Source organism: Staurois parvus, unplaced genomic scaffold, assembly GCF_062004578.1.
Source record: "Staurois parvus isolate SC_StPar_1 unplaced genomic scaffold, SC_StPar_1.0 ptg000648l, whole genome shotgun sequence".
Lineage (NCBI taxonomy): Eukaryota > Metazoa > Chordata > Amphibia > Anura > Ranidae > Staurois > Staurois parvus.
The window spans coordinates 3,188,055-3,209,888 of record NW_028318444.1 but is presented as its reverse complement, the minus strand read 5'-3'; the positions used below and the strand labels follow the sequence as shown (position 1 = coordinate 3,209,888).

At 40.4% G+C, this 21,834-nt stretch overlaps 1 protein-coding gene across 8 annotated transcripts in view; it reads left to right on the top strand.

Moving 5' to 3' along the window:
• The window catches only part of ACSL6 (acyl-CoA synthetase long chain family member 6), a 265,006-nt gene that overhangs the window by 167,696 nt on the left and 75,476 nt on the right, over nt 1-21,834 (top strand). For all 8 annotated transcript variants that reach the window (XM_089694072.1, XM_089694068.1, XM_089694067.1 and 5 more), the window contains one exon: nt 12,562-12,626. In XM_089694072.1, coding sequence (XP_089550198.1) covers nt 12,562-12,626 — 65 coding nt within the window. The remainder of the gene's footprint in view (nt 1-12,561; nt 12,627-21,834) is intronic.

Below are 21,834 nucleotides of genomic sequence, written 5' to 3'. Positions count from 1 at the left end.
GCTGCCATTCATAGGAAATAATCTATTACAGAAAATATGGGAAACGTTTGTGGCATTCGTCCATGTAATATTTTATAAATAGGTCCCTATGTGTGTCTCCTGATATTGTGCTTGTATGTGCAATGGGGACACAGACAAAATAAAAATCTAACAGGGTTCTAGCCTTCCCCTCCTCTACTAAAGAGAAACATTTTTATTTCTGTCTTTTCAATTGGAGAGTTCTTTTAACTTCTGGTCTGGTAAAATGTAGTCAACCTGACAGGGAGTAAGGGTAACTGTCTCCTAGATTGTAAGCTCCAAGAAGCAGGGCCCTCCTTTCCCTCTTGTATTGAACTGTATTGTTGCTGTATTGTCTCCCGCTATATTGTAAAGCGCTGAGCAAACTGTTGGCACTATATAAATCCTGTATAATAATAATAATAATAAAGGGAGCCCTGGACAGCAGTAAAACATAACAGGGGTTCTAACCTTCCCTCACTCTCTCCACAATTAGGAAACAATTTTATGGCTGGACATACACTTTAAATTCAACACACATTACAATCTGTCTGTACAATGTTCTTGTTCAGTCCTAGTTTGTTTTTTGTTATATCATTTGTAATAGTCACACAGCGGTAAACACTGTAGTGTATAGTATATACATAGGCAGACATACACAACTATAAGTAATATAGTAATATATATAGTAATATATATATAGTATAATTGCTGTATCATTTTTTTTTAGCTGTACCAAGAACTATTTAATGCAAGGGCCTGCCTAATTGGATATAAATAATTTAGATAGTTTTGGCGTGTCCTCATATTGCATAGTTCTTGTAAACCTAGATTAAAAAAAAAAAATTATAGAAAGATTGTGCATTCATGTAACATTTTTGGCTTTAGGGGCAACACTGCTCTCTAATTCGCTGCCACTGCCTAGGCTCAGAGAAGCACATACTCATTTGGTATGTAAAATAATTGATAACATTTGTTCTTGCTTAGGTCATCTTCACATATGGCAGTGGCAGAGCATTGGCAGTTTTAGCACGTTTTTAAATGCGTGGTTTTTGCTGTGGTTTTGAAGCAACACTATTCATTTGACTGGGCTGCTTTCTGCTCCAAAAACACGCCAAAGTAACTTTTTTTTTTTGGAGCTGACTCTGGTGCAATTTTGAGCACTTTTGTTGTGTGGCGAAGCACTGTTTCTTTTGTGCTTTTGGGGTGCCATTAGCAATATTGGCACCGAAACGCACATTTTGTGTTTTGCAGCAATTTTACCATGTTCCAGAATTGTGAGCAATGTGATTTTGCGGCAGTTCTGGAACACACAGATGTGAACAGGGCCTCATAGGTGGGTTCTGTAATCTACAGAATGAATTCCATTCCATAGAAATTATAAACTGGAAGGTCATTCTGTGAGTACAATGACAAAATCACATCTTTACAATAATATTTTTCCATAGGGCAGATGTTTTTAAGGTTCTATGGTTCACAGACCACCTTAAACCAGTAAAAATAAGGGGTGGCCTATCAACATGGTTTACCCTGTAAGAGCCATAACCTCCATTCACATGGGTGCTGAGCCCCACATGGCTTAAAGAGTTATTTGTTTATTTTTTTGGAACTGAGCTTAATGCAGGCAGCTTCTGTAGTGAATGGAGACACAGCGACTTACCCAATGAGCCAAGTTTGAGGGGTGCACAGGGAAGCATGCACAGCCGTCAATATAGACAGTGTGCATTCGGGACCACTCAACTGCACGCCTGTTACTTTAGGGTGAACGGCTGTGTCTGTCCTTATAGATTTCAATGGACCACCTGCATGCAGCACCTGCCTGCTAGCAGCGCAGAAAAAAAGGCCTATTCACGGTAAACAGACCTCAGTGCCCATGTGATAAAGGCATTACAGTGCTCTCTATTACAGGCTTTTTTATATTCTGTTCTGTATTATGTTTCACTGATGCTTTGCGCTTCTTTTTCTTCTTTCTCACATTACAGTGTCTTGAAGAAGTATTCATACCCCTTGAAATTTTCCACATTTTATCATGTTACAACCAAAAACGTAAATGTTTTTTATTGGGATTTTATGTGATAAACCAACACAAAGTGGCACAATTGTGAAGTGGAAGGAAAATGATAAATGGTTTTCAAAATGTTTTAAAAATAAATGTCTGAAAAGTGTGGCGTGCATTTGTATTCAGTCCCCTTTAACGTGCTCCCCATAACTAAAATCTAGTGGAACCGATTGCCTTCAAAAGTAACCTAATTAGTAAATAGAGTCCACTTGTGTGGGTTAGGTTATAAAAAAATATCCCAAGCTTTGAACATATCACGGAGCACTGTTCAATCCATCATCCAAAAATGGCACAACTGCAAACATACCAAGACATGGCCGTTCACCTAAAGTGACAGACCTTGCAAGGAGAGCATTAATCAGAGAAGCAGCCAAGAGGCCCATGGTAACTCTGGAGGAACTGCAGAGATCCACAGCTCAGGTGGGACAACTATTAGTTATGCACTCCACAAATCTAGCTTTTATAAAATAGTGGCAAGAATAAAGTCATTGTTGAAAGAAAGCCATAAGAAGTTCCGTTTGCAGTTTGCAAAAAGCCATGTGGGGGACACAGCAAACATGTGGAAGAAGGTGCTCTGGTCAGATGGGACCAAAATTTAACTTTTTGGCCTAAAAGCAAAATGCTAAGTGTGGCGGAAAACTAACACTGCACATCACTGTGAACACACAATCCCCACCGTGAAACATGGTGGTGGTAGATGTGGATGCTTTTCTTTAGCAGGGACAGGGAAGCTGGTCAGAGTTGATGGGAAGATGGATGAAGCCAAATACAGGGCAATCTTAGAAGAAAACCTGTTAGAGTCTACAAAAGACTTGAGACTGGGGCAGAGGTTCACCTTCCAGCAGGACAATGACCCTAAACATACAGCCAGAGCTATAATGGAATAGTTTACATCAAAACAAAATTGAAAATCTGTGGCAAGACTTGAAAATTGCTGTTCACAGACACTCTCCATCCAATCTGACAGAGCTTCAGTTATTTTGCAAGTAAGAATGGGCAAAAATGTCACTCTAGATATGAAAAGCTGGTAGAGACATCCCCAAAAAGACTTGCAGCTGTAATTGCAGTGAAAGGTGGTTTTACAAAGTATTGACTCAGAGGAGCTGAATACAAATGTGCACCACACTTTTCAGATTTTTATTTGTAAACAATTTTGAAAACCATTTATCATTTTCCTTCCACTTCACAATTATGTGCCACTTTGTGTTTGTCACATAAAATCCCAATAAGATACATTTACGTTTTTGGTTGTAACATGACAAAATGTGGAATGTCAAGGGGCATGAATACTTTTTGAAGGCAATGTAGGAAGTTATTGTCCAGGCTGTTGTTCTCCAACTGTATCAGCACACAATATTTAGAATTTACAAACTGTCCCGTCCCTGCAGAACATCTTTGCTTTTTCAGCCCACTATTAGTCTAATCCAGGTGAAGCCAGGAGGAAGTGGTGCCTGGGACCCTCTTTGATGTGTTTTAATATGTTTTTGATTAAAGTTGAACCCTGCCTTTTGAATATTTTGCAGTGTGCTTTCGAAAAGGTTTTTACGGTAATCATTGGCTATGCTGTTAGCATGCATTATCAGAAAAATCTCCCTTCATGTTGTGAGTGCTGTCTGTCTATTTCCTGGATTCCCAGCATGTTCTGCAGCTTCTCCTCTCCTGTTTCCTTTCAATTTCTAAGGACTACATATCCCATGGTACCTTACTGCCACAGGGCATAGTGACTACGTATCACAGAATTCAAGGAAGTAAATGTGTGGGGATCTTCACAAAGTAAATTTACAAACCTCATTTTCTTTCATATTAAAAGATAAATAAATAAAAAGATAAATAATTGAAATACAATGTGAAAATGAATATATAATTTTATGGCTATATATGAATATATGATAGATTTAAAGTGTTACTAAACCCAGGAGCCTGCCTTCACTATATCTGCTCTCCCACAGTACACAGAACATGGAAATGCAATTATTTTAATAAATATAAACTGCTAAATACATTTTCTCGTCAGCAGTTGTAGCAGTCTTGTGACTTTTGTCATTGTAATCACAGATTAGTGTCCAGCAGAGCACTAGTTAAAGCTTGTAGGAGGAGTTTCCATTCTGCTCTGACTGTCCGATGAGGCTGCATGTCCCCTGACTCTCTGTCCGGACAGTGCTGATTGGCCCTGTGCTGATCACAAACACCCTCCCAAGGAAAAAAAAAAGCTCTCTAGCCATACACGCTAAACTGAGCATGTGCAGAGTGAGTCCTAGAGCTCTGTACTATCGGCAAATGGATTGGGGACAGTAGAAGAAGGGGAGGATCAGAGAAGACAGGATCAAACAGTTTTTTTACACAAAGCGAAGGATTAATTCCTTAGGTTCCACAGTGAGTATAACAAGCATGCTTTACTGCATATACAGACTAATTTTTCTGTTGTGGCTTTAGTAACACTTTAGGGCTACCTATATCTATGTAAGTTGGGAGGGCTCCGGGCAATACAGGGTTAAGACTTGTGCAGCAGCAGGTACAGTTTGAGCTCATTTTGTCAGCTACCTGCTGCTGCCATTAGTGTTGCAATTGTTTTTTTTATTTGTTATACCACATGTTCACTTTAAATAAGGTGATTATTGTATGTGTGTAATTAATGAAAAAATGTTTAGCTTCACGTGCGTGAGTTCTGTATTTGCTTGATGAAAACATTTGCAAGCTTCAAGCTGCTTATCAGAGCAAATTAAATGAACCTTCCCTACAGCTGATCTTTCCCAACTGACCTACATTTACTTTGTCCGTAAAAAGGAATTTTGATGAATTAGTATAAAGCGACCAACAAAAGCAGTACGCCCTCTCTGCACTAACTAGGAGAAACAAAATGCTGTACAGGAGTGACATATAATAAAACATCTGTAGATGATACATGAGTGTCGGAGGAAGTACTTATATAACCAGAAAATGGACCAGAACCCTAGGACTGTTAAGATTCAACGTTAAAATGTTTGGAAATCGGTTGTGGCATATCTAGTAATACAAAAAAAAAACAGTGGCAAGTACAGTTCCTGATAACAACCCAATGTAATTTATATATGTAATTTTTGTTCAATTTCAATAAAATAAATGAATTAGCAGCATTGGTTCACTGCAGGTTCGACACCATCACTACTTTACTGAATATCCCTTAAGTTTAATGCACTTATCCTTGAGGGCTCCCCTTCCCCAGGGCAGCATATCCCTTATAGGATCTACTTGCCTGAACCCCAGCGCTCTGTTGAGCTTCACTGTGCAGCATTTGCAGAATGGCGTTGAACTCAAATTAATGGAAACCTTGGGGTAATGTGTGGGGTCACACTGGTCCAGTGAGTAATGGGTCATAAGTAATAAAGCCGAAATAAGGGTCTTTGACAGATATAAGAAATTGCCAATCAATTTACCTCATCAGCCTTGTGGTAAAACTGAAAAGGTATACTATGGGGTTGATTTACTAAAACTGGAAAGTGCAAAATCTGGTGCAGCTGTGCATTGTAACCAATCAGCTTCTAACTTCAGCTTGTTCAATTAAGCTTTGACAAAAAAACCTGGAAGCTGATTGGTTTCTATGCAGACCACCAGATTTTGTACTCTCCAGTTTTAGCAAATATAAAGTTGTTCTAAAGTCTCAAGGTTTTTTACCTGCATGAATTCTGCAAGCAAGGTAAAAAACCTGTGTGTAGCAGCCCCCCTAACACTTTCCTGAGCCCCCTTTTGATCCAGTGATGTCCATGAGAACCTCGGTTCTCTGGGGACACTCACTGATGATTGGTTCCCACTGCTGTCATTCGCAGCCAGTGAGTTAGTCAGGAGAGAAAGGGGGTGGGGTGAGGCTCCAGAGTGCGCCTGCTCAGGTGCCCCCATAGCAAGCTGTTTGATATCGGGGCACTCAATAGGAGGGAGGGGCCAAGAGTGCCGATGGGGGACCTGAGAAGAGGACTGTAAGGAAAAATGTCTTATTAACTGGCATCCATTTTGTTTAATGCCTCCATTTTAGATGTGTGAACAAGTTAGTTTAGTTTTTATATGTCACTTGTAACAACTCTTTGTTTTATGAATTCAGTTTCCATTCTGTAGAAACGGAACTCCCTTATATGCTGGTCTTCAGTCATTTGTGGTCGTTATCTTTCTTGATAAGAGTGCAATATTTGGTTGGTCATTCTGACTTTGTAAAAACTGCTAGTACGGATGAAACTTTCAGAGATTTAGCTTGCCCTGAGGGCTGGGAATATCCGAGCACATTTAAAAGGCTACAGACATAGGTTGAATCCTTGCAAGGAGGATCCGGGCTTCTCTGTGCAAAACCACTGCACACAGCAGGTAATTATAGACATGTTTGTTATTTTTATGAAAAAACAAGACTTTAGAATCACTTTAACCCCTTGATGCTGATGTCACACAAATATGCGGCCTCACGGAACTGTGCTTTTTTACGTGGGGCCGCATATTTGCGTACCTGTCTTTGTAATGGGAGTGTACCAGGCGGCATGCTCCCAGCACAAAGACCGCGGTGTTACTGAGAGCCCCGGGTCCCGTTCTAATGATTCCGGATCACATGATCACTGTGATAGCCTCTGATTGGCTATCACAGTGATCAGTCACTGTACAGCCCAGCCCCCTTGCTTTTTTCTCTCTCTATCAATGGAGAAGAGAGATACATTGTACTGCTGGCATAGAGAGAAAAAAAAATGTTTGTAAAAAAAAGAAGATATATAAATATTAAAAAAGAAAAGAAAAAATAAAGAAAAATACCTAGATCAAGGTTTGATCTAGTTCAGTGCCAGGGTTAGTGTTTGGGTCAGGGTCAAAGGTCAGGGTCAAAAGTCAGGATTAAAAAAAATTAGTATCAGTGTCAGTTAGTGTTAATGTCAGTATCAGTGTGTTTTAGGAAAAAAAAAAAGACAAAAACAAAATGCGCACTATTGTTTCTGGGCTGTACTACGGGTACAAACAACAAATAACAAACACATATATGGTATCGCTGCGATTGTCAAGAGCTGGAGAATTTATTTTGGGTTGTTCCTTGGTGGTAGGTTATGGTCGTAACAAGAAACACTAGGGTAAATAAAAAAAATTTTTTTTTTTACTATTTTGGGCCAGTTTTCCTTTGATAATAAAAAATAATCAGGAGATATCCATTACCATTTACCACCAAATGAAAGCCCAATTTGTCCTGAACAAATCAAGGTATAATCCACCTGGATGTACAAAGTAGTTGTGATGATATGTACGGTTTTACTATCACATGTCAACGTTGCAGAATTGTGCTTAGGCATTTAGATTTGTTTTACGCTTGAAGGGGTTAAGATAGCCATACAATGTTCTAACTTCGACTTATTCCTGCCAGCTTGGCCAAAATTCGAGGATGTATAACTCAGCCATCTCTGCTCCATTTAACAAAAGTCAATTATTCAATCAACTTTTGTTGAAGGAGCCTGTCGGAAAATTGATAGCTTATAGTGACAGTGGTCAAAATAGGGATTTCTCCATCCACATATATTAGCATGGATGGAGAAAACACCCTGCAAGCTGAAAAAAGAAATCTATATCTGTATGACCAGCATAAAGGTCTGTGGAAACCTGATAAACACTAGGGTTGCCACCTCATCCCTTTAAAACTGAACACATATTAATTACACAGGTACTGAGGCTAATTTATTGCAGATAAGGCACTAGGTGAGTTTAATTACCACCTTAATCAGCCACAGAACCTGTATAATTAATATGTGTTCAGTTTTAGGGCCGGTTCACACTATAGAAATACATTACAGATGCTTTCTGGATTCGTTTTTGCATGTGCGTTTGTTACGTGCTTTTTAATGCGTTTTTGACACGTTTCAGTGCGTTTTTTTATGTATTCCAGTTAATTTGTGCTCTCTTTTTCTTTAATTTAACATGGGGCAGGTGCATTCCAGTGCATTTTTGGTGCATTTTGGTGTGTCTTTGAAGCGTTTTACTGCGTTCCAGTACAGTTCTGTGCAGAAAACATGTAGCCTGTTTTACTTTTTTTTCTGCACCTGGAATGCACTGGAACTGCAAACACTGATGTGAACTATGACATTGACAACCATATAACCTACTTTTTGTGCATATTGGATGCATAAAAAACACAACTGAAACTCATGTAGTGTGAACCAGGCCTCAAATGGATGAGGAGGCAACCTTAAAAACCACACCTACCTATATGACAAAAAGTATGTGGAAACCCCTCCCAAATGATTGAATTCAGGTCTTTCCAGTGAAGGCTCCGGATAGTAAGAACAAAATAAAAGCAGCAAAGAGGTTGACCGCCCAAAGAGCTAGAAAGCAGAATTAAAATACAGTTTCCTAATTGGCTGGGATCCACCCACAGGGCTGTGCTATTCATTCCCAGAGATCAATGAATGAATAGACTACAAGTACTGTAAGTCATTTTGGCTGATGGCTTGTAGTTCATAATGAACTGTGAGGGTGCTGGTTAACGCTCTCATAGTCCATTGATTCTTCCTGCCATTCAGTAACTGCCTTCCCATACGGGAGGTATGGGTAGACAGCTTACTGAGAGTCTGAAGGATCCCGGCATTGCACCTGCCATCTGCTGATCGCAGGTGCAGTGTGAACAAATAATAAATGAACATTTTTATACCTGCAAAAAAAAGTGCATTTATTGTTTTTTTTTTTTTTTTTTACAAAAAGTTAATTTTGCATTTAAAACATAATGTACTGCATGACATTTGAACTATGGGCAGCATCTTTAAAAGGGCCAATCAGGGGGCTTTTGGACAGTATTAATAAATCGACCCCAAAGCATCAGGGTACAGAAAAGATAGGGAAAGCTGACAAGCTGCAAAGGAAAGATTAGGTTTAGTTAGTAAAATGTACTTTAATTTTGATTGTTAGCTCTTTGGACTATCAACCCCTTTGTTACTTTTTTTGTTATTGCTATTGGGGTTTTTTTGTGTTTGCTTTTATTGTGTGGTTGATTAAAGGTCAGGGATTAAGCAGCCCTTAGATGACTCGATTTTCTTTGTGGAAGGAAGGAAAATCGTTCGATTCCCTCATCAACACAGTCAGTATTGATAGGGGAATGCCTCCTATAACTGTATTGTGTTCTGCTGATGGTGGTGGTGGGCAATGGATTGACTTATGTACAATCAGCCTTCCCATACATGGTTCAAATCTCAGCCAATCCCTGCTGAACCAGCCAAATTTTGATCCATCCATGGCTGGCTTAACTTTCAGCTGTTGCCTTTAGTTTTTGCAATATCAAGGCTTCCCTTAGTTATTGGGCAGTTGTTTGGGATCTTCATTTAATTTGAAGATATACTGTGTATTATTTTATGTTGCTAGTGCCTTTATTTAGGGTCCTGTACAAAGTGCAGCACAGTGGCTAAATGGTTAGCACTTCCATCTGGCAGTACTAGGGTCATTGGTTCAAATCCCAACCACAGCACTGCCTGCCTGGAATTTGCATGTTCTGCCCGTGTGGGTTTCCTCCCACTCTCCAAAGATATGCTGGTAGGTTAATTGGATCCTGCCCAAATTGGCCCTAGTATGTAGGGACTTTCAATTGTAAGCCCCTTGAGGGGTAGGGACTGATATGAATGTGCAATATATATGTAAATTGACAGCAATATATAAGTTCCTGTAATAAATAAATAAAATAGATGGGCTTCAGTTTCAGGTTGTATTTGGAGCTTTGAATAATTGGACTTTCTGGGACACTGTTAGAAATTCATTTATTTGAGAAATAAATTCTCTGCTGCTCCTCTGAATTTTCCCATCACTGCCATCAAAACAATCTGACCCCACTAACAATTAGAAAATTGAAAGAATGTTCTTAAAACAGAAATTTTGAATGAAATTCTACTACTGATATATGGCCAGCTTATGAGTTGAGCCAAATGTTCATTCTGAAACCTTCTTTAAAATTGCACAGTCAGAGCAGATAACCCTGACTGGCTTGGGTTGCTTTTCAATTAGAATCATCTTTCCCTAATTACACAGTCATTTGGGAAAATGAATTATCTGTAGAAATAGCTACAAGCAGTGCTTAATAGAGTGGATCGCTCTTGTCAAAGTTTTTATAAGAGGGGAGAAGCAGCCCCTATAGAAACCATGCTGAACTAATGCTGCATTTATCAGTTCAGTAAGAAGAATACACACTTCCAAAAATAAAATGTTTAAAACTTGCCCAATGCTACTTCATTATCTACTATCCTAAATGATATCAATACAATTGCTTAGCTGCAGTATTAGTTATTGCCTGCAAACAGTTTGCAAGCATATACAGTATGTGAGTTGTACTTAGTCCTCAGAAGAAACCCAAATTATACAGTCAGTTGTAGGTCTGCTTTCAAAAATTTCAATGAGAAGGAACATTGAGTAGGTAAAAATGCTCAGGCTATTGGATATTTTATTTCAGTTACAATACATTTTTATTAAAAGTATATCATACAAAACAAAAGCTGTGGAATACAAAAGTGTGGAATACAAAATATGTGGCCATCTTGGTGGCCTCTTTAGTTGTTTTATATTACTATCTTTTGTTATTGAGGTTGAAGAATATCAGGGTACTAATTTTTTAAAGGATACGTTCACCTTTTAGACAAAAATAATAAATGCATTTTTTTGCAGGTAAAAAATGTGCATTTATTATTTTTGTCTACAGGAGCCTGGAAAGCAGTGCACCAATGATCAGTAGATCACTGATGCCATGCAGGTCTCCTGCAGACCTGTCAGAATATCTGCTTGCCGTACGGAATGTACGAGCAAGCAGATATTCTGGTAGGTAGCTTCAATGAACTAGGGAAAAAGGTCCTCCTGCGCTGAAAGGAAGTCTACCTATTGAAAGCTGCCAACACTTCAACTGGTACCCAAACAGTGTGTATGATAATCATAAATAGTGCAGCGCTCATATAAATACTAAGTGCAATACATAAAAAATGCTCACATGAAAAAGTGTCAATAATACATAATGTAAATAATATTAAATATATTAAATAAATAAAATGTATCTTAAATATATAGTGCCACTCAAAATAATATCTTAAAAATAGTGCCCACACAATAAGACAATGATGCAAGCCCCCTTCAAAGGAGGATAATCGAATAGTGCTTAAGTGCAATAAAGTCTCCACACTTCAAATGCCACTCAAATAATTCAAAACAAAACGTCCATGAAGTAATCAATAAGTGATATGAAATTCATGCAATGCGCAAATAGTGCTTGTACTCCGTGAGCGTGTCCACACTCTTCTCCTACTAAGGCTAAATTGCCTCCTCACCTCCTCAAAGTGACCCCCAGGGGTCAAACAGCTTTCAGGATCACCCTGGATCCCTATTCCTGAAGACAGGTACCTTTCCTCACAATGTGGATCTCATAAGGGACTCCCATTGCCCCAGACCGGAAGCTTCTGAAGAATAATCGCTCACCAACCCAGTGAGCCAAAGAAAGAATCCTCTAAGTGCAGTATTACTTTCACCAAGACTCTTTTAATATCAGTAAAAGAAAAACCCACTCACATGTTCCCGCAGGTCTTCCTCCTCACCGATGTGTGGGTGTACTGCATGTATACTGCTTCAATGAACTACCACAGGACCCCACAGCGCCAAGGTAGTTCATTAAAAACTATAAGACGACAACCGTCCGTGAATGAACGTTGCGTCCATGTGGGTGGAGCCACACTGTTTTCAAATTTGACAGATAGTATAGGGAGACTTTTCCCTGTACTGTCTGTCAGAGGGAGGGGGGCAGGCATGCGGGTGGCAGCTGCAGTTTTGGGAAAACAGGTGGAACATGTAACATGTTCCCAAGGGTGAACTTTTCCTTTAAATGTGAGTTTCAGTTACGTCTTATAGACTCATTTAATTCATTCAAACTGACAGTATGTCTTAGCCATGGTTTCTGTGGCATGAATAGAACCATTATTGCTAATTCAACAAAAGTTCAAAAGAGTTGTAGGACTTTTCTAAAGAAAAAGGGCACAATGAGTGAGTGGAGAAGAAATATGTATGGGAAAGACATGGCTAGCCCAATATATGTATCTCTACAATTAAATTATTTCTAGCCTACTCCTATTAATCTGAATAATATTGAGGTTTTACTTCATTGAATTCTGTGACACGTAGTCACTATGCCCTGTGAGTAAGCACTGCTGTGTCACACATTTCACAGAGCCTGCCTTCTGAACTACAGAGGTGCTGAGAGGAGGAGTTTCAGGAGGCGGAGTCAGGACAGGAATCACAGGTACCATGGGATATGTAGTGCTTTATCCAAGTTGTGGAAAGAGAGGTCCAGCGGACAGGCCCAACTCACAACATGAAATGAGATTTTTCAAGTAAGCTTATATTTGGTTGTCAAATAAAAACAAACTATTGTTTGTATTGCTAGTACAATGCTGATGTTATAAAATCAGAATGTATACTGTGACTATAGAATAGAATATTTGTTTATCAGTGTTGTAATGAAATACAGTATATAGTTTTACTAACTGTAAAACACACTTTTTTTATAGAAAATGAACCATGTTTAGGATCCAGGAAACCGAACCAGCCTTATGAGTGGCTGTCATACAAAGAGGTGAGAATATGGTATTTCCTTTATTATTTTGCTGTACAATATAATGCCACTTAGGAGTCAATCTGTAGCTGAAAATCTAATTATAAATATCTATCTATCTATCTATCTATCTATCTATCTATCTATCTATCTATCTATCTATTACAGGTACTTATATAGTGCTGTCAGTTTACACAGCGCTTTACACATATACATGGTACATTGACATCAGTACCTACCCTCAAGGAGCTTACAATTTAAGGTTCCTAACTCACATTCATACATACACATACTAGGGCCAAGTTAGACAGGAGATAATTTACCTACCAGTATATCTTTGGAGTGTGGGAGGAAACTCATGCAGGCACAGGGAGAACATGCAAACTATATACAGTATATATATACAGTAGGGAAAATAATTATTTGATCCCCTGCAGATTTTGTAGGTTTTCCGACTGAGAAAGAAATGAAGGGTCTATAATTTTTTTCATAGGTGTATTGTAAATGATGGAGACAGAATGTCAACCAAAAATCCAGATAAAACACATGATACAAAAGTTATAAATTGAGTTGCAGTTCAGTGAGTAAAATAAGTATTTGATCCTAAAGCAAACCATGACTTAGTATTTGGTGGAGAAACCCTTGTTGGCAAACACAAAGGTAAGATGTTTTTTGTGGTTGGTTACCAAGTTTGCACACATCTCAGGAGGGATTTTGGTTCACTCTTCTGTACAGATCTTAAGGTTTCTTGGCTGTTGCTTGGCAACTCAAAGTTTCAGCTCCCTCCATACATTTTATATAGGATTAAGGTCTGGAGACTGGCTAGGCCACTCGATGACCTTAAGTGCTTCTTCTTGAGCCACTTCTTTGTTGCCTTGGCGGTATGTTTTTGGTCATTGTCATGCTAGAACCATTCACAACCCATATTCAGTGTTTTGTCTGAGCGAAGAAGGTTCTCATCCAAGATTTTACAATACATGGCCACGTCCATTGGCCCTTCAATGCGGCAAAGTCGGCATGTACCTGTACTTTAGTAGAGACACAGCCCCAAAGCATAATGTTTCCACCTCTGTGCTTGACTGTAAGGGTGGTGTTCTTAGGGTCGCAGTCAGCATTTTTCTTCCTCCAAGCACGGCGAGTCAAGTTAATGCCGAAGAGCTAAATTTTGGTCTCAACTGACCACAGCACTTTCTCCAAATCCTTCTCTGAATCATTTAGATGTTCATTAGCAAATTTTAGATGGGCCTGTATATGTGCCTCCATGAGGAGGAGGACCTTGCGGGCACTTTAGGATTTCAATCCATGGCGGCATATTGTGTTACCAATAGTTTGTTTGGTGACTGTAGTCCCAACTGCCTTGAGATCATTCACAAGCTTCTCCCGTGTAGTTCTGAGCTGATCTCTCACTTTTCTCATAATCATCCTTACCCCATAAAGTGAAATCTTGCATGGAGCTTCAGACTGAGGGCGTTTGATGGTCATTTTGTATTTCTTCTATTTGCGAATAATTGCTCCAACAGTTGTCTCCCTCTCACCAAGCTTCTTGCTGATGGTCTTGTAGCTCATTTCATCCTTGTGCAGGTCTACAATCTTGTCCTGATGTCCTTTGACAGCTCCTCAGTCATTTGCCCATGATGGTGAGGTTTGAATGGAAGAATGAGATTCTGTGGACAGGTGTCTTTTATACACATAATGAGTTGTTGTTAGGAGCACCTTCTTAAATTGACAGGACTAATCTGTGTACCACATAATCATATAGCCAGTCTGTGGGAGCCAGAATTATTGTTGATTGGAAGGAGATCAAATACTTATTTTACTCACTGAACTGTAACTCAATTTATAAAATTTGTATCGTTTTTTTCTGGGTTTTTGGTTGATATTCTGCCTCTATCATTTAAAATACACCTATGATAAATAATTATTTTCCCCACTGTATATGTATATATATATATATATATATATATAGATACAATATATGTTCTAAATAATATTTGTGTACTGTACGAGATGCATTCCTGGAGTTTTATATTTTCAGAAGGATTCACTGGCTGGCTCTGTGTCTCCTAGAAAAATATCACTGCTTGTTTGTGAATTTTAAAACAACAAGGCTGCCCAGTATTTGCCCACACTATTTTGGTGTGCCTAGACAGTGTGCAATACACGGTAGAGTAGAAGGGCCCCTAAGGATGGATGTTCTGGGAAATGAGTTATCTCAGTTATATGCTTGTTTTCTCCTGGCTTACAAAACATATGCTTGTCTCCTGATATTTTTTTTTATAATAAACATTAGTGGATACAGTTGTGGCCCTTCACTCTTGCAGACCACATATGTTGCCCACATGCCCTTTTGGGCTGGACACCATTGGAGTATAACCTTTGCTGTTTTAAAGACAATTAGCACCTAAAGAAGAGGATAGTGTTGCACAAACTTTAACACGAACTATGCGGGCAGTTTTTAGGGTTACATAATGTTAGGAACACCTGCAGATTTTCTGCTGTTGTATCAATATAATTTTGCTACATCAATCTTTTCAATTGACAATTGAAGAAAAGCATTGAAAAGAGCCATTTGCTTTGTATGCTTGCAATCAGCAGTCCTACCTTGTACATTTGTGGAATTGTAAAGCAATTTATCAGATCTAAGAGCATTTACTTAAATCGTTTTTAACTTCCTGTTACAGAAAAACACAGGTCAGATATAAAAATAAACACCGCAGCACAAAAGTATACACGGAAAGTGCAATCAATCTACAAAACGTAAAGTAGTTCAAATGAATATACACGTACGTATAATGGGGCATCTTTATCAAAGCAGAGCCCCAGGCAGATATAAAACTACCAATAAATTCACTTTTGCAATAATTTAAATACAAAAACATAATTAAAGTTAAATGTACAGGAATTTGTCTCAGCATCAGCCTTTTTTAATCCCCTGCATAGAACAATTCAGATTAGGAGAAGGAGGAGCCACAATTAATGCTGCAGCTATGCAGCAGTAGACTGGAGAGAGAAGAGGGAGGAGCTCATCAGAGTGCTTCTGCTTCTTCACTATCCAGTCACAAACTGGGGTGTGACCTAGTTGTGTTGCTTATCTGCAGTTAAAGTGGTATTGATCCCAAAAGTAAACATTTATTACTCATTCTTAGATGTGATGGTTGCATTCATTTTCTTTTTTAGGCTTTTTCCTTTATTTTCATCGGATGCTCTTGCTAGCCAGTAAGTCTGATTTTTGCAGCAGAACAAGCTGGCCTACAGATGTAACATTTAGAGGGTTGAGGCAAATCATTTACCACTGACAGGAGTGCTTACAATGATTCCAAAAAGAAAAAAATCCCAAAAGAAAAAATGATTGCTGTAACTGTTATAAATTATGGGCTGGCGTTCAGCTTCAATTTGTTAGTGTATATAAATCTGCTAGTCCTATCTATCTAACACTTACCTCTCCCCAGATATACAGTTCTACTGTCTTCTGTGTCCCTTTGCTCTTTCATCCAGAGTTGAGGCACTCTAGTATAGGAGATGTATTACTGGCCAGATCACCGGGTGAAAACAGAGAGAAAAAAGTACTAAAAAATAAACCGAATGCAGCCACAACAGTGTAAATAATGTTGTACCTGGAAATCAGCACTCAGTGAAGGTACAGTTGTCTTTTAAACCACAAATCTAGGATTTATTTTTTAACTGTTGTGTCCCCCCTCCCAAGTTGTAAAAGAAAGGCCTGAAAGTATTACTCACCCCTTCTAACCTTCAGCAATGCCTTCTTCATCCTCCCCCACATCTGAGTTGAATGACGCCCAATGTCATTAAAGTTTTTTTTTTTTTTATTTTGTATGGAATTGGGAAAGGTTATAATCCCAGTCAAGCTCCATTAGATAAATTTTGTCCTTCTTTTCTCAGAATGATCTTTCATCAGACAGGAAGTGAGGGAAAATCTGCAAAGGAGAAACAGACAACAATAAAAAGCTGACAGAGGTTCTAACATTTCCCTGCTTATTTAAACCCCTTAATGTCTGTATGTTAAAACAAATTTTAATACCTGAACACAATTTTGCAACTTTGGCATGTGTTAGTAGAACTGTACATAGCATTGCAACTACTTGGTTCATCCAAGCACATTATACCTTGATTTTTCAGGATTAAATGAGCTTTCCTTTGGTAGTAAATGTTAATGGATATCTACTCATTTCTTTTTATTATTAAAGCAAAACTGGCCCAAAATAGTAAACAAAAACATAATAAATGCACATTTTTTGCAAGTAAACTATTAGGAGCATGGAAAGCATTGCACCCGTGATCAATAGAATGTGGATGCGATCTCGGGATCCTGCAGACTGTCACTGTAATATGTCTGCTCATACTTCATATGGGTAGGCAGTTACACAATGACAGGAAGACTCAATGAACTACCTAGAGTGCTCACTAGAGCCCTGGTAGCTCACTGAGAACTACAAGCTGTCAGCCACAAAGGATGACAGTACTTGTAGTTCATTCTTTCACAGATCTCTGTGATAGGGTGGAGCCCTGTGTTCTTCTCAAATTGTGACAACGGGTGCTGGGAGAAGATCCCCAGCTCACTGTCACAATGAGAAGGGGGATCGGCGAGAGGCTGCAGGAGTGGGTGCATTACCAGGGGCGTACTGACAACTCATGGGGCTCCAGGGCAATAGGGGATCATAGGGCCCCTGTGTCCTTCCCCAAACTCAAAAAAGCCTATGAAAAAGGTACCAGGGGCATCTCATGGGGCCCCCTACTGACCCGGGCCCTTGGGCAGTGCCTGAGTTTCCAAATGGTCAGTCCACCCCTGTGCGTTACATATTCCACCATAAAAACAGGTGGAACATGTACAGTACCTTGAAAAAGTTTTCATACCCCTTGAAATTTTCCACATTTTGTTATATCTGAAAGGTGTGGTGTGCATTTGTATTCAGCCCCCCTGATCAATACTTTGTAGAACCACCTTTGGCTGCAATTCCAGCTGCAAGTTTTTTTTTTTTTTTATAGTCTTCTCCTCTGACTAGGGGAAAAATAGAATACAGAGGCAAATTTTCTAGAATGATCACTGTAAAAGCCATTCACAGGTTACCACAGTTACCATGTGATTGGAAATCAGACCTTCTGGCTACTGATTTTTAGCACAAGGCTGTAGGTGACAGCTTGGTGTCCATGCTGGGAGCGTGCTATGTAAAGCACTTCCAGCACAAATGCCAGTGTACAGATATGTAACACCTAGGAAGAAGGCCTTTTATGTACTATTAGGCCCGCGTTTTTCAAGCATTTTCAGTCATTTCACCCTTTAAATGTATGCAAAATTATAAGGCACCCAGTCCCAAACTGTATTTATTAGGCTGAAGGACACAGACATTGGCATTGGATGATGGTGCCATCCTCTCCTTGGTGCCACATTTGGTACGAGTTTCTTCTTCACATCAGAGTCCTGCCCTCATATCAGAGTCATCCTCTAGACATTAGAATTTCCACTTCACATTAGTGCCCCCCTTCACATTAGGGACCCTCTATTACATCCGAGCTCCTTTTTTTCACTACAGCCCCCCCCCCAATCACATTCAAGTCCTCCACTTCACATCAGAGTCAAACCCCATCATGGCAGCTGCAGTATTATAAAAGGGGGCTAGAGCAGATCTGGATGGAAGCAAGACTTCCATCCTCTTAAGTTTCCCCACCCTGGATCAATGTCATCTGTTTCCATAGTGCAGATTGGTTGGATGCAACAAATGATATGGTGTCTCTTGGTCCTTCCCCCCCCACACAAAAGACATTGGGGCGGGACACTGTGCAGATGGCATTCTCAGGATTGCTGAGGTTGCGCACTGCCCCCTGGCCTCCCAATTCCTGATACTACTATCACTGGTCCTGCGAGGGGAGCAACTGAAATCTGGGGGGGGGGGCTCAGCAGTCTTAGATGCAGCATGAAGTTGATCCCAGAGGTCATTTCCATAGTGCACGTGGGTAGAACCCAAAATGTTTTTTTAATGGAAGTACAACTATTTTTAAGCAGCTTTCAGAAAAAGGGGACCCCAGTGGAATGGAGACCCTTTGTAGCTTAGTGAGCACAGTGCGCCCTTTGGTTTGATGTATAGAACTCTGTAAAAATGTACAATTTAACTGTCAAAAGTGTTATACTATATTTTTCATCCAACTTCTAAATAATTGCATATAGTTAATTGGAAAAATCATTATAAAGGGGTGCAGTGATGAGAAAAGCACTTGAGTCTTTAACCAATAAATTTTTGCATATTTAGTTTTCCTGGGTTGCATAACTGGAGGAGCAAAAGAGATTTATCGTAAATGGTATAAAGTGAGCGCTCCTAAGTAAGCAGCTATGGCACTAAAGGTAATCACAGTATACCCACAAGTAACAGATAAAAACAGAGTGCAGCGCTAAAAAATAATAAATACAAACGAAAAAAGTCTGTAATAATTAAATAGATGTATATATTATATTAACGAATCCCAAGGAATAGCTGGTAAAGCCCGGAGACAATGGAAAGAGTGCGCACTCACCGGACGCGCATGGGAAATGCGCATATAATAAATATCCCCTGGAATCTTATGGAAATGAAGAGAATAAGCTCCAACTCTGTAAATCATTCAGCCTGGAGATGTGTGAGAAAAGTCCGGAGATCCCCTTTACAGATGGTATGGTAATCAGCCAGGATCCAGAGCTCCGTCCCTCCGGTGGTGGTAAACACACACTACAGGAATCCTGCAAATGGATTTAGCTCCCAAACAGGAACCAAAAAACAGGTGCCCATAGTGTAGTAATTCAAACCAATTTTAATAAATAAAAAATCAGGGTAAAATACAGGGTAGTAGGCTGTGTACAATGAATATATTACAGCAGAGTACGCAGCAAAAGGTACTGACCCTAAGTTAAAATGGCCGCCGGGCTATCTCGTTGCTCCGGGCGGGAAATGACGTCATGCTCTGTCGGTTGGTTGGTATCCCCTCTGATGATGTGCTTGGGCACGAAAGGCCTTAGGAGGAACCGACAGAGCATGACGTCATTTCCCGCCCGGAGCCACGAGATAGCCCGGCGGCCATTTTAACTTAGGGTCAGTACCTTTTGCTGCGTACTCTGCTGTAATATATTCATTGTACACAGCCTACTACCCTGTATTTTACCCTGATTTTTTATTTATTAAAATTGGTTTGAATTACTACACTATGGGCACCTGTTTTTTGGTTCCTGTTTGGGAGCTAAATCCATTTGAAGGATTCCTGTAGTGTGTGTTTACCACCACCGGAGGGACGGAGCTCTGGATCCTGGCTGATTACCATACCATCTGTAAAGGGGATCTCCGGACTTTTCTCACACATCTCCAGGCTGAATGATTTACAGAGTTGGAGCTTATTCTCTTCATTTCCATAAGATTCCAGGGGATATTTATTATATGCGCATTTCCCATGCGCGTCCGGTGAGTGCGCACTCTTTCCATTGTCTCCGGGCTTTACCAGCTATTCCTTGGGATTCGTTAATATAATATATACATCTATTTAATTATTACGGACTTTTTTCGTTTGTATTTATTATTTTTTAGCGCTGCACTCTGTTTTTATCTAAAAGAGATTTATCCTTTGCCTACTATACTTTGTGTGTCTCTTTCTCTTCATAGAAAGTTGGGAGGTATGCCCGATCATTAAACTCTGACATCAGCTCTAAGGTGTTAATGCAATTTTGAAAGTCATGTTGAATATTAAAGATTTGCAGCTTTCAGGCACTTCCTGTTATAAGGTGACAATGCTCATGTGCCAATCTCCCAGTTGTACCTCTGCATTGTCACACAGGCTACTGATGGAGACTACAAGTGCCCTTTCAACATACCGTATTTTTCGCTCCATAAGACGCACCTGACCATAAGACGCAGCTAGGTTTTGGAGGGGAAAAACAAGAAAAAAAAAATATTCTGAACCAATGGACTGCAGACACAGTACAGGGGTTGACCAGAGACTGCGGACACAGCACAGGAGATGACCAGAGACTGCGGACATAGTACAGGAGATGACCAGAGACTGCAGACAGTGCAGGGAATGACCAGAGACTGCGGACACAGTACAGGAGATGACCAGAGACTGCGGACACAGTACAGGAGATGACCAGAGACTGCGGACACAGTACAGGAGATGACCAGAGACTGCGGACACAGTACAGGAGATGACCAGAGACTGCAGACAGTGCAGGAGATGACCAGAGACTGCAGACAGTGCAGGGAATGACCAGAGACTGCGGACACAGTACAGGAGATGACCAGAGACTGCGGACACAGTACAGGAGATGACTAGAGACTGCGGACACAGTGCAGGGGATGACCAGAGACTGCGGACACAGTGCAGGGGATGACCAGAGACTGCGGACACAGTACAGGGGATGACCAGAGACTGCAGACAGTGCAGGGAATGAGCAGAGACTGCAGACATTGCAGGGAATGACCAGAGACTGCAGACAGTGCAGGGAATGACCAGAAACTGCAGACAGTGCAGGGAATGACCAGAGACTGCAGACAGTGCAGGGAATGACCAGAGACTGCAGACAGTGCAGGGAATGACCAGAGACTGCAGACAGTGCAGGGAATGACCAGAGACTGCTGACCTTTGGGGAGGGAGGGGGAGCGGGTACCTGAATTTGACAGGTACCCGCTCCCACTTCCGCGGAGTTGTCCTTCCTTCCTTCTTCCCCGGCCGGCTTCTGTGACAGCCGTTGCCCACTGCGCATGCGCGAGAAGCGCTGCGCTTTGTGAATGGCCCGGTGCCTTCTGGGACCTGTCATGTGTCCCAGAAGACACCGGATCATTCACAAAGCGCAGCACATGCGCAGTGGGCACCCGGCTGTCACAGAAACCAGCGCGGGAAGACTGTGCAGCGCTGGAGCGAGGAACAGGTAAGGCCCTGCAGGAGAGAACAGCTGAGCGGCCGGCCCGGTATTCTGACATGGTGGCGGCAGAAATACCGGACTGGCTGCTTTATATTCGCTCCATAAGACGCACTGACACTTTCCCCCCTTTTTTGGGGGGAAAAAAGTGCGTCTCATGGAGCGAAAAATACGGTACATCACACAAGTATGGCCCACTGTTGTCATTATCAGGGAACCCACCATGAGAAACACCATGCAGGCATCTTTGGAGTGCATGGATATACAGTTGCAAGAAAAAGTATGTGAACCCCCTGGGATTACATGGAGTTTTGCATGAATTGGGCATAAAATGTGCTCTGA